Source organism: Vidua macroura, chromosome 8, assembly GCF_024509145.1.
Source record: "Vidua macroura isolate BioBank_ID:100142 chromosome 8, ASM2450914v1, whole genome shotgun sequence".
In the NCBI taxonomy this organism is placed as follows: Eukaryota; Metazoa; Chordata; class Aves; order Passeriformes; family Viduidae; genus Vidua; species Vidua macroura.
In genome coordinates, this window is record NC_071578.1 from 15,808,802 (window position 1) to 15,823,632 (window position 14,831).

At 34.9% G+C, this 14,831-nt stretch overlaps 1 protein-coding gene across 6 annotated transcripts in view; it reads right to left on the bottom strand.

Annotated features, from left to right (window-relative positions):
- Nucleotides 1-966: 966 nt before the first annotated feature.
- Nucleotides 967-14,831, bottom strand: part of IDE (insulin degrading enzyme) — a 52,901-nt gene continuing 39,036 nt past the window's right edge. For all 6 annotated transcript variants that reach the window (XM_053984407.1, XM_053984406.1, XM_053984402.1 and 3 more), the window contains 7 exons: nucleotides 13,469-13,580; nucleotides 12,243-12,410; nucleotides 10,013-10,285; nucleotides 7,997-8,058; nucleotides 6,551-6,623; nucleotides 4,800-4,867; nucleotides 967-3,626 (listed from right to left, as the gene is read on the bottom strand). In XM_053984407.1, coding sequence (XP_053840382.1) covers nucleotides 3,531-3,626; nucleotides 4,800-4,867; nucleotides 6,551-6,623; nucleotides 7,997-8,058; nucleotides 10,013-10,285; nucleotides 12,243-12,410; nucleotides 13,469-13,580 — 852 coding nt within the window. In that variant the 3' untranslated portion in view covers nucleotides 967-3,530. The remainder of the gene's footprint in view (nucleotides 3,627-4,799; nucleotides 4,868-6,550; nucleotides 6,624-7,996; nucleotides 8,059-10,012; nucleotides 10,286-12,242; nucleotides 12,411-13,468; nucleotides 13,581-14,831) is intronic.

Consider the following 14,831-nt stretch of genomic DNA (forward strand, 5'->3'; position numbering starts at 1 on the left):
AGAAAAGGTAAAATTCTGCTGATCCTGTTTTAAAACAAGAGCTAGATAATAATAAATGAAGTTAAAAAGGTGTGTAACACTTTTGCAGATGCTATGATTACACTGTGGAACACATTATCAATAAGGGCTGCTCACATCCAAGGGCTTAAATAAACTGAACAAGCTCAAGCATTCTTTTATGGCTAACAGTATTAAAGTAGATTTGGATAGCTTCATTTTTTTAAGACAGTAAAGTCAGTAAGTCAAGACTTACACCAACCCCTAACAACTGGGAGTGGACAAAGCCCTGGTGTTGGGGATGAGTTATTTTCCAGGTGGGCTGTTGGAATTTCTTTCCCCCCTGAGAGTACCAGCCACTCTTCCCAGTGCCAAGGACAAAACCTGTCTCTCTTAAGGCTGCTCACTGTCATGTATTACTTCAAGGAGTCCGCTCAGAAGAGCAGGAGGGCCTGCTGACTTGTATCTTTATGCTGTCAGAGTTGACATTATTTACTACTTTAACAATCACACACTCCTAACCTTTTGAAATGCAGTCTTTTGGTGTGCATAGAACAAAGAAAATGACCAGGCAAAGTAATTTCTCCAAACCAACACTATAAAGCTGCACTAGTCAAGATTCAGTCTGGCTGCAGCCATGTCCTAAATTTACAGTTTCAGAATTGATAATTAAAATTCTGTCTTGTGCAAATATTTCTACTTTTATATTACTAAGTTTTTCATACACTTAGAGGGCAGCAGAGGTGGATCTACCTAAGAGGTATGGGATGCCACATGGGGAAGTCCTCTGAAACTCCCCGAGAAGTGCCTGGGAGCACTTCTGCAGCAATGCTATTTAATGGCTTCAACTAGTCCAGCTGGATAGCAGAAAATCCCATTTAATGTCTAATAAAAAACATGCACAGACTGATAGATGTAACATTACCAGTATGCAAAAATTAAAATGAAACAAATTAAGAACTCCAAACATTAAATTCAGATTGTTTATTGTAAACAGAATAACTCTAGCACTCTGTCATACTGGCTGTGTCACATGCACCCAATTCCACATCAACTGCTTAAAATAGCACTTGCAAAAATTACAGTTATGTAATAATAATTTATGGTTTCTTACATAAACTAATTAACAAGCACTAAAATTGAATTACAGTGTATTCTAGGTAGTTCTTTATTGCTTGTAGACACTGCAGCTTTGGATCCATTAGAATGAACCCATTAGTATGCCTGAGTTTATCAAAATTTACTGCTATATCAAACTCAGAAACTGTAAAATGCTGGAGAACACTTAAAAGCAATTAAGAGTTGCTGGAAAACTACATGGGTTTCCACATCCAGTCACAGAATTTTGAGGATATACATTTTTTCCCCTGGAAAACATGATTTGTGAGCTGAGTGTTATATACTCTTCTATTCCAATTTATTTATATAATCTGTTAAGAGTTGATAGTACTTCCATGAATATATATATATATATTTATTTTTACACACAATAGGAGCCATTTCATTATATTCACCATAAGAGTGGCATGTTTAAATACTAAATCCCAAAATATATATTTTTATAATATGTTGTCAAAACCTTTATATATAATACAAATACTTTTACTAAAGGAAAACTATAAACAAAAGTGAAATGCAAGAGGGCAAAAATCCTCATGTGGAGGATCCATGAAAAATGTGAGCAGAGACATCTTTACTGGTTTTGTTTAGTCTGTATTTATTTTTTTTTTTACTCTTCATCAGGTTAAAAAAGATGCTAGTGGCCTTCCTTGGCAACAGGTTACATCACAAACTCTCAGTGAATTTATTAAAAAGATACTGAAACATGTACCATTAACCTTTAAAACAACTTTTAAATGCACCATATTTATTCAGTTAGAAGAGACTCTCAAATAAACCCAACTTAAGGCCCTTTCCCTGTCAAGCATTCATTTCATTTGGCCTCAGAGCCAATGTAAGAACCCACAATGATTCAATCACAGAACAGCTCTATTGACTACACCAGGATTCTGATGTTTGACACACATGCCTGTCACATCAGGGCATTACTTTCAGGCTCTTTTAGTAAGAAACAAATTCTCACTAACACCTCTGATGAGCAGATTTTATACCTTCAGTATAAAACTCTCTCCTGTCTAAGTGACATCTCTTTTATGTATTACAGAGGTAGGAGAACTTCATACTCCTTGCCTTTTCTGATTTGGGTGCTGTCCCAAGCACAAGACCACTCTGCAGAAGTCAGTAAAGTTGGTGAGACACCTTATACTGTTTTATCATTTTGCTACGTTATAGAATATATATATATATATATAAATATAAACATTATTTCAGCATAATTCTTGATCCTTCTGAGTTCTGCACAGCCTTCTTCCCAGCAGCAGGAGCAAACCCTTTGTGATGTAACCTGAAGCACAGGATGTGCTGTAACACTGCTGCCCCAGCACTGCACTGTCACAAACACCTTCTTGAAGGACAAGAGGGACCCACACAGGCATCAAAATAATGATGTATCTGACTCATTAGAGTGCCTCTATTTGACATGCATCTGTTCTTGAGTAAAGAACACGTGTGTTTTTAAAGGTATTTTCACTGCTGAGTGCTTTGCTGGACTGAGACTCAACGTAACAGCTGAGGCAAAACAGACTGAATTCTCCATCAGCACATATGCAACTGAAAACAAAAAATGACACCAAAGAAAGTATTTGATATACCAAATGGACAGTTCACAGTAATGCTGTAAAACTGAACAGGATGTTGACAGAGAGAGACTGGGACAACACTTTGTTAACAAAAGTAAGATGCACTAATAAAGTGTTTCCAGCATTTTACTAGTTTTAATATAAAATGTCCCCGAATTTGTATAGAAAGATTAAAATCATGCCCTTATCTTCAATTATTCTCATTAAGACAATTCTCTCACCTATTATTGTGTTGTCAAATTTCCTTTTTTTCAGCCCCACTGGTCTTCATAAAACTTAAATAGAAAATATGTTGGTTGCATTGCGGATCAATTAAAAAAGTATCATTCAACACGTCACTTCAAAAAAATGTGAAAGTCTCTATTTTCAATAAAAATTGTTGACCTCATCCCAAAAAGGACTTACTTATCTCACCCCCTCCAAATCCCAATAAAATAATTATTGGGATACTAAACAGTGTTTTTCAGGAGTAACAAGCACATTTCAAGCAACTTTGTTTGCTCTGGAGGGTTATTTCATCAAAATGAAATTCTGAAGGGATATGTTATTTTAAAAATATACTGCATCTACAAGTTTTTTTATTATTGTTGTTTCAGTTGATTTTGGTTTTTAACAGGTTGTCTGTAATATAAATGACACATGACCACAACTGATTTTTATATACCCTCTATCCCTAACACACAGCTAATGTCAAATGAACCAAGAAGGAATTCGGGACTTCCATAATGAACAGAACCATTTATCCCAATGATCTTTAATAATTTTGTTCATCACAAAGTCCCCTGAAACCATGTCAGTACTGATCATTTGCATGTCTTCATCCATTGGGGTTCTTCACAGTTTTGCAGCCATGAAATTGATATGTGGTTTCACCAGTGGGAAGAGCGGCAGACTGCGCTTGAATTCTGTCATATTTTCAATCACACTTGGCTGCAAGAAAAAGTCTGCTCAGTATCTTTTATCAGAAAAGTGGCAAATTCCTTGCTTTTAATTTTAACTGCTGCTACAGCTACATATAAATATACCTGTCTTGCTCTTTTCTACAATATTAGTGATTCATACTTCATTATTACATTACAGGAACCTCCAAAACACAATGTTACTTCTTATTAAACAACTGATTTGATAATTATATCATTTCAAACAGCTATAATGCAGCAACTGCATTGCTAATAACATCAGAATCTCCAATAAATGCAGAGCTGATCTTTTCATTTTCATTCTACTTCAGAGCACCCAACCTGTCCTTTGAACATCAGAGTAAGATCATAACCACAATAGCTATTCTATGCACTATTATTTTTAGATGTAGTAACAAAGTAAGCTAATATTTCAGTCATAATGGCTAATATATCCTCATACTATTCATACAGAAATTTCTGCTCATGGCAATTATTTCACCTGTAAGGTCTGATGAAGAACACAGACCTACCACACTATGAAAAGTTAAATCACCTGTTGAGACAAACACTGCCATCCTTCAAGAAAAGTCACTGAAGGTCCAGTAAGGGCCCAGTGCTGTCCTATCCAACCACAGAGAAATTTGTAATACTGTATGAACAGAATTTGCCAGATTGTTTCCTCCTCAATTAAACACATTGACAGGAATGTGCATTAATATTTTAGACTTTAAGAAAATGACCAAGTAGTTGGTTTTGCTGTTGCTTTGGGGTTGGTGGGTTGTTTGGGGTTTTTTTAAACAAAGATGATAAATTTGTTGATGCATATGCATCTCTATCTTGACACCTGATTCATCTGATCATATAGAAATCAGTATTTGCAGACAATAATCACCTGTATTTAATCCACAGTGCAGATACCCAGTGCAGTTTACTACTACTATTAGCTTTCGTTTCAGAGGACTAAAGAGAATCAAGGAAAATGGTCAAATTGGTAAAAAGAAAAATCAGGAAAATCCCCGTTATTATTGAGGACAAAAATGCATGTACAAAAGAGCTAAAACATCAGCCCCATGACAGCAACAATTTCCAGAGGTCTGTTTCTCCCTATTATTTAATGATACAAAAGATTCAGATTAAGAATCTAGAGTCTCTAGATTAAGAATGTAGGCTAAGAATTTTTTTGTGTGTTGTTTCTTTTTACCTGTGGTAGTGGTGGTGCTGGTGCCAGGTTCACATCATTTTGGCATGGGAATTCTCCAACAACAGGGCCTATTTAACATCAGCAAAATTAATTTGGGACCATAATTTAATGACTATCTCTTACATAACTGATAAATTGTTTTCTCTTGTAAGACAGGTATCTAAACAAAGCACCTTTATTTAAATATTTGAAGTAAAAAAATTGAAATATTTAAATTTAAAGTATGACTAAATAAGGTTTTATAAACATTTTGCTTTTATATTACAAGTCTGTCTGTAGAAATACAGATATTAATTCATTATTTTATCTGAAAACATGAGTTGAGGCAGTGGCTTTTATTCATTTTACTCACACATAAAGACAGTGTAGAAATAAAAATTGCTAATCTGTTGATCAGTCAATACTTAAAACTGCTTCTCAGTACAAATTATGAGAACAGTAGCAAATGCCAGTGGTACGTACAAGAGCAGTGCAAGAACAGCACATCATTTGATAAGGACATGCCTATAGAAGTGTACAGGTTTCTCCAGGTACCAAAAATCTGGACAGCAAGCCCAAGTATTCCCTGCCTATAACCATGCATGTCCTATTCCAATTCAATTACCCCAAAACTTATTTTTGCATTTCTAGTATCTTTTTTTTTTTTGTGGCATAAGAGAGGCCAAATGCCAGATTAAAAGATTTAGGATTGGGGAGTTGTTTTAGGACTTGTTATAATTTCTGTAAGTAACCACTTGTCAGGTTGTCTTGCAAGCTCACCATTTTATTGGGAAGGTACCATTCCAAGCAAGTAATACCCAATCTGGCAATGCAATTACTACACTTTAAGAAGTCTCCTCTAGATAGGAAAAGTTTTAGAACTATTTCTATTTAGCAATTACCAGTCATGAAAACTGGAAAGGTGCTTTGAAGCAAGTCTTCCTTACTCAGCTGCAAAGTTGTAATTTCTACACTACCATAAAAACCAATCCTTCTGAGGCAGAAGGGAGTTTTCATGACATGCACGCAGTATCTGCATCTCTCTGTACTACAGACAAGCTTTTAATATTTTTGACTTTGCAAACAAATGCACGTTGGAATTTAAGTTCAGTATAAAATGGTAAAAGATTTACAAACGAAACCTTAGAAGTTTTTCCTCTCAGTTTATTCATATTAACCAGAAACACTTCTAGCCTTTTTCTTCTTGAATTCTAAAACTGAACAATACAGTTTAGAATGCACAACCAATCTATATTACTTCAAAACAAAACCTAAATAAAAGTTGACCTTCTTAAGTTTAAATAAAACATTTGACATTCCCAGAGGTTTTTGTTTTTGTTTGTTTTCCCCTTTGAGGGTGCTTGAATACTATTGTGGACATTCATTGCTAGCTTGGCAAAAAAATGCTCACACTGGATTGATAACTGTATATTCTAATTTTGGGCCTGTTGGGGGTTTTTCTCCCCTGTAGGACTATTAGAAAGTTTAATGTTTGCTTTAAAATACTGGCTTGAAAACAGAAGTGTTATTTTAGGACTTATTGTTTTATTATCAACATACTTCAAAATATTGGTAAGCTGAAAAACTTGTCTAAAAAATGAACAAAAAATCTGAAGCACCCATGTGAAGTACACTTTTTTCCCCTAAAGAGTATATCATCTCCAAAGCTGAGTTTTTATTACAGTGGATTTGTAAGATATAACATGGCTATCTGTAACTATGACTTGCAGGAACAGAAATTGATTAAATATTATATTCAGCACAATACTTACAGGAATCCATTTCCCTTGCAAGGACGTGTACTGATACCTTGTGTCTTCTGGGAGCATCTACTGCCAACAGCACCTACAGTAAAAAATATCAAGTCCTTCAGGCGTAGGAAGTATTCCTTAGACATTATAAAATAGCAAAAAGAAGGAGAGCATTTAAATTTTAAGTTAGGCCTTAAAATGGGGGATGAATTTTGGGATGTGCCTTCAAGTGTTATTAAAAGTCATCCATACAGTACTCTTGAATTATTTTACCATCAAGTTAAGCAATTCATGTACTGCTTGGAACTCAGAAAAACTGTAAGTAATAGAAATTCAGCCATTAACTATCATAGTACCAGGAATGCAACCTAAAATCTCTGCAGAACTTTCAATTCCTAGCAGCCTTCTGGAAGCACATCACCCTGAACACAACCATTAAATTCAGCTGGACTAGCCCACAAATCTAGCCTGTTATTTCTGCTCTGGAATGCTGAGCATTGGTGTAAGCAAAATAGTATAGATTCCTACAAACCCAGAATATGCATACGCATCCAAAAGTTCTCATTTATTAAACAACAGGTACTGAAATTCCATTTACTAACTTTGCATTTGCTGCATGACTTCATGTATGCTATTGTACTATTAAAAAAATTAAAAGTAAAGAACCCCTCTGCCCAGCAGAGGAAAAAAGAAGACAGACATACAAATGCCCATCATTCTTCATGGGCAGAATTTTTTCCATCCAATAATAAATTCTGAAGAATTAAGTCGATCTGATTTTCCAAAGAACTCTCCGAGCTACCAGCTACTCCATAAGTAATAAACTCCATAAGCACTTTGCAATATAGTGAAATACCATTGTCTACTACATATAAAAAAACAGAAAGAATGATGTCCAAATTTTTTTTATACTGGTGGGGGGATAACAGGGACAGGACAGGGACACATTTGAATCACTTATATTGGATATCCGTCTGAGTTAAAATGTACAATTACTGCATCATTATGCTGTTCCTTTGCTCTGCCTAACCATTAGAGGAACAAAAATCCCTACTGATTTACTTTTACACTGAACAAAGCTTTAAAATTATCTGTTTCATTCACAATTCATGCCTGTAAAATAAGTTGAATCACTGACTGGTTGAAGAAAAAGATAAAAGAAAAATTTTTGCAATTTTGTCCAGGCTTGGTCATAGAGCAGCACATTTTATATTCATAAAGAAAAGATAAATGAAACAAGAATAAGAGCCAGCAAGGAAAAAAAACCACAACAAAACCCTAAAATTCTGTGCAATTTTTACAGTTGCTATTAAACTAAGTAATATTCAGGAAATAAAAGATACCTGCATTCATTTTATCATCTACCTAAAACAGGTGTCAGTATATCTCTTCAAAGCATGCACAAATAAGATTCAGTTGTACCTCCATCTCGTTCTAAGTAACATTTTAGTTGCATGACTAACTTACCTTGTAGAACTGTATAATGTCATCCTTGGTCAGGGTCTTCAGATAAGCCACTTCAATGTTATCTGCACAACAATAGTACAAATTAGAGAAAGTCTGCAGATCACAGCTGGTTATTAGCACCCTGCTTATACAAAGTATACTTCTTTCAAATTCAGATGCTGTAACTGACTGCAAATGAAAAGCTTTTCATTGTTATCTTTTGAGTTAATACTTGCTTCACTAAAAATGTCAGTAGAACCTTGGCAGAAAATTATACTTCAATAAGTCTATTTGATTTGACTTACTGAAAAATGCACGTTTGAAGAATACCGATTGCACAGCTAAAATAGATATGCCTACTCTTGTATATTATCTTCAAATCAGTTACACATATCTAATGCAGACTGGTTATAGATGGTTTTTATTCACAGTTAGGAAACAGGATGGTAGGACATACTTTTACAGAAATGTCAAGGAATGGTGCCTACATACCCCTTAAGAAGTAGTCACACCTTTAAGATATCTGGGGACAATGTGCTTCAGTTGCTACATTCCTTCATATTAATTAAACTGTCACGGACTAATCACCTAATATCATTGCTGCTTAAGCAGAAAGGTTTCTTGTAGGCGTTCTTGCTTTTCTTAGGATTAGCAAGAAGATCAGGGAAGAAACACGTGCAAGAGAACAGAAAACGAACAAGCCTGTAATGCAGGCCGTAAGTAATATGAAGTTCTATATGGAGGAAATAAAAAAATCAACAACACATTGTATTTTGTGTATATATATATATATATAATACATAAAAATACAAACAATACAGTTTGGAAAACTAGGTAAGATTTGGGAGAAAACAGTAAAAGTAGTAATATTTAAAATGTACAAACAAAAAAATCCTTCCACTTCTTAAGGATGGAATACAAATTTCGGATTTTGACAATCCTAGTCATATTAAAATCATTAATGATATAAAATTACTAGTGGGCAGAGGGGAATTAAAAGATATAGAAGTCAAGGGAAATAATAAGTGAGATTTAGGTATTAAAAATATGGCTAGACTTAGCAGTAAGAAATTCCAGAGAGATACTATTGATCCAATTATGGTATAAACAGAAACACTTAAGGCTGAGAAATACCACACTATTTCATCAGACACAAAAAAAAGTACTTGAATGATAAGTTTCCATTCCACTTCTTATGCTCAGGCATGAAACTTTTCAGTAGTTCTTATTCTCTCTACACCAAGCTAGATGACAAGTCAAAACTCTTCATTATTAAACAGCTCAGTGAATCATCGTGAAGCAAAAAGACTGTATTTGCTATCATGGAAAGGCAATATGGTACACATAAAGCAGAAGAGAAGTCACAGAATACAGAATGAGTTTTATGGAGGAAGCATATTATGCATGAAGACAGAAAATTACAGCTGTGAATAAGAGTCGAGACATTAAACTGTCAGGAAAAACTGATCTGTACCTAAATTGATTTTTTTTTTTTTAATGTTAGAAACTGTATTACTAATGTGTCTAACAGTATTAGTAATGTATCTCAGTATTTTTTTAAAAATTAAAATAAATTTTAGAAGTATTTAAACAAATACAACTTAAATACTATGTAGGACCACACAGTAAATAAATGTCAGTCTATTTTCAGTAATAATACTAGAAGCTGGATCTCATTTTGTCTCCTACAAACCTATAACCTTCAAAGCACCACAGATGAAAAAAAACAAAAGAAATTAGTATTTCTTCAAATCCACTCTAAACTGAGACATTGCATGTTAGTTAAGATACCTGCTGTTGCCTCTGTCAGCACTCCCTCAAAATAACTGCACAATGCAAAGAGAAACAGGGTTCCTATGAATGTGTGTACTGTCAGGAATGTCAGTGTGTATCTGACTGCATCACAGGAAATAGACAGTAAATTATGTATAGGCTGTATAAAAGTTTAAGTTGTTCCCAAATGAATATGACACTCAACAGTCACAAATGCAGCCAGACTAGAGCATTCAGTTTTAAAGGAATTACCATTTGTCTTACCTCTGTCAAAGTTATACTGCTGGGAAATGATTTCTCCCCAGTATTTAGCACATTCTGCAGACAGCTTCTTTGGTTTGTCTAGACGACGAATTGCTAAAGCTTGGATGTGTTTTTGGAAGGCCTCTTCTGTCATGTCTTCTATGCATTTCTCCATAGTTTTTAGGAATGCTTCAACTCTGCTCTCTAAATAGTGTGGTGGCTTTTCAGATTGGATAATAAATCGCAGTCCTTGGATGCCGTTTGCCCGACGTGGGCCACTGAACACAATGTAACCTTGGCAAAACAAGAACAGCCACAAATGAAAAGAAATCCTTCGTAACAGCCTTGAATTTGCCAAATGCAGCATGTTTGGCAAGAAGGTAATGCTGTGCTAACTTAATTCTGTGTTATAAATAAAATAATGCAGGTTTTCAAAACGTGACACTGAATTCTTTTAGAACATCTTTATTTCACTGAAGTCAATATCAATTTAGGGGAGGGGCAAGGAGAAGATAAGGCACACTATGACAAAACAAAAGCAATTCTGCCATCAGGATCAGGTTACAGTCTTCGTTCACCCTTTTAATTACAAATTCTATCACATTTCAGTCTTTTAAATGCTGTTTTATAGTTTTCTTACAGTTTCCTGATGCTTATGTCAGAACTGGTTACAGTATTTCAGAGTTTTTATCTGAACAATTTAGGAGTATTACTGTGAGTACATCTTGAATGCTTCCATTTATACATCCCAGCATTTTACACAGCAGCATGACACTGCTGATTTATGTCCTACTTCTGATCCACTGTACCCTGCAGAGTTTTTTCTACAAAATTGCTACCTAGCCAGTTGCTTCCTGACTTGTATCTGTGCCATTGGTTGTTCCTGCCAAACTGTTCCTAACAAATTGCATCTTGTCTTCATTCAAGTCATGTTTCCAAAATGTCAAACTAATTTTAAATTCTAACTCTATCTTCCCACACACTTGCAGCCTCTCCCAAATTAGTATTATCTGAAGATTCAGTGAATATCCTCACTCTTCTATCATCCAGAATTTTGATGAATATAGCATGGAACACTGGATCACAACAGAGCTCTGTAGAACACCATTTTCCAAATTAACTATTCTCTCTTCTCCAGTCATGACCTTCTATGTACCTAAATGTGTATAGTTCTTCCACCTAGGTACTTCAGTAACAGTCTCTCATACCTTCTATCAATTTAGAACTAGCTTGAAAATATATTCCATGTTTTCCTGGAATTTGAATTAAACTGACTAATCTATAATTTCCCTGCTTTTTCTCTTCCCTTTTTTTTAAGGAAACATGTAACATTTAGCTGTGTCTTTCTAATACCTTATCATCCACAAATTTTCCATTATCTGTTATTTTCCTGTTCAAAAGTAAGACATGAACTTTGATTCCCAGTGTTTATTTTGGAAATCATCTGGCCACGGTTGATAAATTTTAAGTGTAAACTAACTAAGCCATCCTGAATTTTCTGATGATTTGAATGTTTTGATTTTAATGATTTGACGACTTTTTTTCTACCATTGCCCCTTTTCTCCCCCACTTTCTCGTACTGCTTAACCATTTATTGAAAGAATTCTTGTTACTACTTCTACTGTTTAGCAAACTTCTAACTCTTCAACGTCTTTTTCCCTAAGCTTTCTCAGAAATCTTACTAAGAATTCTATGAAATTTACTGGATTTTGATGGTATTTCTACTGTCTCTCCTCCTAAGTCTTGTGAGCTCTATTATTTGGCAAATATGAAGTGCTGGACTAAACTAGTTCTTCCTCAGCTCCCCCCCCTCTCTGTTTAGCTGTTACTACCAACTTCTATACAAAACTTGCCACCAGCACATTTCAATGCATCTAGAAGTAGGGTCACAAGAAGGAAACATCAAACTACTATTGATTCTTTAAGAAGATCTAGAAATTGAGGGGACTGATCCTTCTTTTGGTAAATCCTAACACGACGTTTTCTGTACAGTGATCGCACTTTTTTGAGTTGGAGCTGATTTCAGATATTTTAGACATCTTAAAAATCATGCCTGCTTGTTCTTATTTTAGACTCTGTGCACAGTAGAATTTCTCTGAGTCATGAGCAGTTAAGATGATTTACATTTACCAAGTGTCCTTTAAATGGCATTCACTAAGCAGGGGGAGAACAGCTCCTCCTCAGGTCTCGTGTGAGCGCGTGACCGGGACAGCTCGTGTGCACACAGACACCACCGCTCCTGAGAACTCACCTAACTGCTCCTGGGTGCGCAGGGTATTGAAGCACGGCTCTGAGATGATCTGGCAAAAGAGCTCCAAAAACATATTCTCAGAAGTACTCTGCATGTCTGTCTGGTAATATATTTCAATGCCACAGTTGTTATGAACCTCATTTCTCTGTTGATATACAAACCAACCTCCTAAAAGACAAAGTTAAAACATTGAAGTTCATTGAAGTGTACATTCCTACTGTTGGCAATTAAAAATATAATGGTCTAAGGTTCGTGGATTTATACTAAGTGGTTTAGGACTGTTAAAACAGGATTTCCACTAGGAGCATACTTTTCATGAGAGAAGAAAAGAATGTATCATTTTACCATCAAAATGTTGCCACTTGGAAATATTAGCAAGTAAATTGAAACTGGCTGCTTCTCTTCAAGCAAGTATTTTTGGAACTGCAGTGAAATTCTACATTGGCTCTACTGTGTAAACAGTTTCTAAAGACAATCTGCCAGAAATTATTATGAACATTAAAAATAATTCAGCATTTTAATACCAACAACCTCGTTTGTATATGGTAGCTTCCACAGACGATCAGCTAGGGGTAATTTATCTTGTCTGTACAGCTACATATGCCACCACTCCGAGCAATACCTTGAACCTCCTTTTTACAAAAAACTTTTTCCACCATGGAAGTAAAAGCATACAAGTGCTACATGACCAAAAGAATTCGTGTAGGGAAAAAACGTTATTTGTGTAAGAGCTTTTTGTTTTTGCAAAGAGTCATTACATGGAATTCTTAATGGTCAATTAATACTCAGAAATGCTCAAAGAATGGTGTTTACTCAAATGTATATACTCTGTGTAGCAGACTGGGATAAGGCTCTTATTTCCATAAATTGTAACAAGGGACTTGGAACTGAAGTGCAGAATTGTATGATTATAGAAGGGCTTTGGATTGACAGTCACCAAAACATCGTCCATGTCGTCCCAAGAAGTCCAATTTACATACACAAATTAAACTATAAATCAAAGTAATTGTCACGTATACTAGAAAGGTCATGTATTAGTACAGAAATTTATCAGTAAAGCCACACCCTAACTATACTTCTGAATTTTAAGTTTAGAGTAACTTGAAGTAAGTTTGACTTCAAAACACACTCCTAGCAGCACAGTAATATGCATTTTAAAATGCTGTGAGCAAGGGAAAGCTCAATTTAATGTGCCTTAAATATTGTGAATCAATCATTTAACTTACTGTCAGGAAGCTGCACTTCTCTGTACCTCACTAGCTGACTGGGAAGGAGTGGCTTTGTATGAGCATGCTCAATGAGAGTATCCTCAACCATCTGCATAATTCCTAATGCAGCCTGGAAAAGAAAACATAAGAGGATTTTTAATGATCATTAGTTATTCTGTATTTAACAGCAGCATAAGACTTTCCAATTACTGATGGTGCTGTGAGAGAAAAGAAAAAAAAATCAGAAATAGAAAGCAGGGATATACTGTAATTCAATACAAATACAGTAGAAGTTAAGTAGATTAGAGAAGTGGGAGTGTGGAGGGCAAGAGTTGGTTTGTGTCTTCTATATGTTTAAATTGTCTACACATTTAACTACTCCTACTTCTCCACAGTGCTTCTGATATTAAAGCTCAGTGGGGTCATTATTTTTCACTTTCCCTCCATCACTTGATGTGCTCATCTTTCAAAGCGAAAATGAGATATCTCAAATGTATGTCTGAAAGCAAATGGCATTTCAGTAGATGAAAATTTTAAGGAAACAAATGGTTAAGGTCAAGGATGCATTTCATTGATGTGCCGGTGGTGTTAAGACTCATTGCCCAAATATTTTCTTTTATTTGATGGATTACAATAATAATTTTAAAAAAATATAAGGAGTGAAAAAAATCCAAAGTCATTACTTTCATTCAAGGATTTAACCTCAATAGCTTCATCTCTTAAGGGTTATGTGTTCTTGTAGCCTGCACACTGGAAATTGCAGGAACTTGTTACAAAGTAGTTTTGGCTGAAAGCTAAAATATCTCATTCTGCATTGCCATAAACTCACAACACAAGTGATTTTATAAAAAACATGCAAAAGGTTTGAAAACTTAATAAAGATACACCCTACCAACACCTCCAAAAGCTCCATGCAGCATCAAAGACAAAAGATTGAGGTCTAAAAACAACAGTTTAAAAATTCAGAGAAAAAGACTATTTATTCTTTCAGTCAAGTCATCATATTAAAATATTGACAACACGACTGCTCAGACATGTTCTGAACAGGATTACTTTACTTTTCATCCACTTGCAGCAAATAAATAAAAGAAAGTGTCAAAAAAAAAAAGTATCAGAATGAAACTAAAGAAAAAACAGGAATTTCAAGCAGCTAGATAAATTAATTTTTCAAGTCCAGATTCACTGAAAATTTTTTTCATGATTGAAAGGTGTCACAAGACAATGTAAATTTTGATTCATATTAGTTGGAAAAAATTCTTAGGTCCAGGTTAAAATTGCTGAGTTTTATCAGTGATTATCACATAATGGGTACTGAAGGACAGACAACTTTTTGTAGTTTCTATTCAGGGAGGTTTGCAGATAATTTCTAAATATCACACAG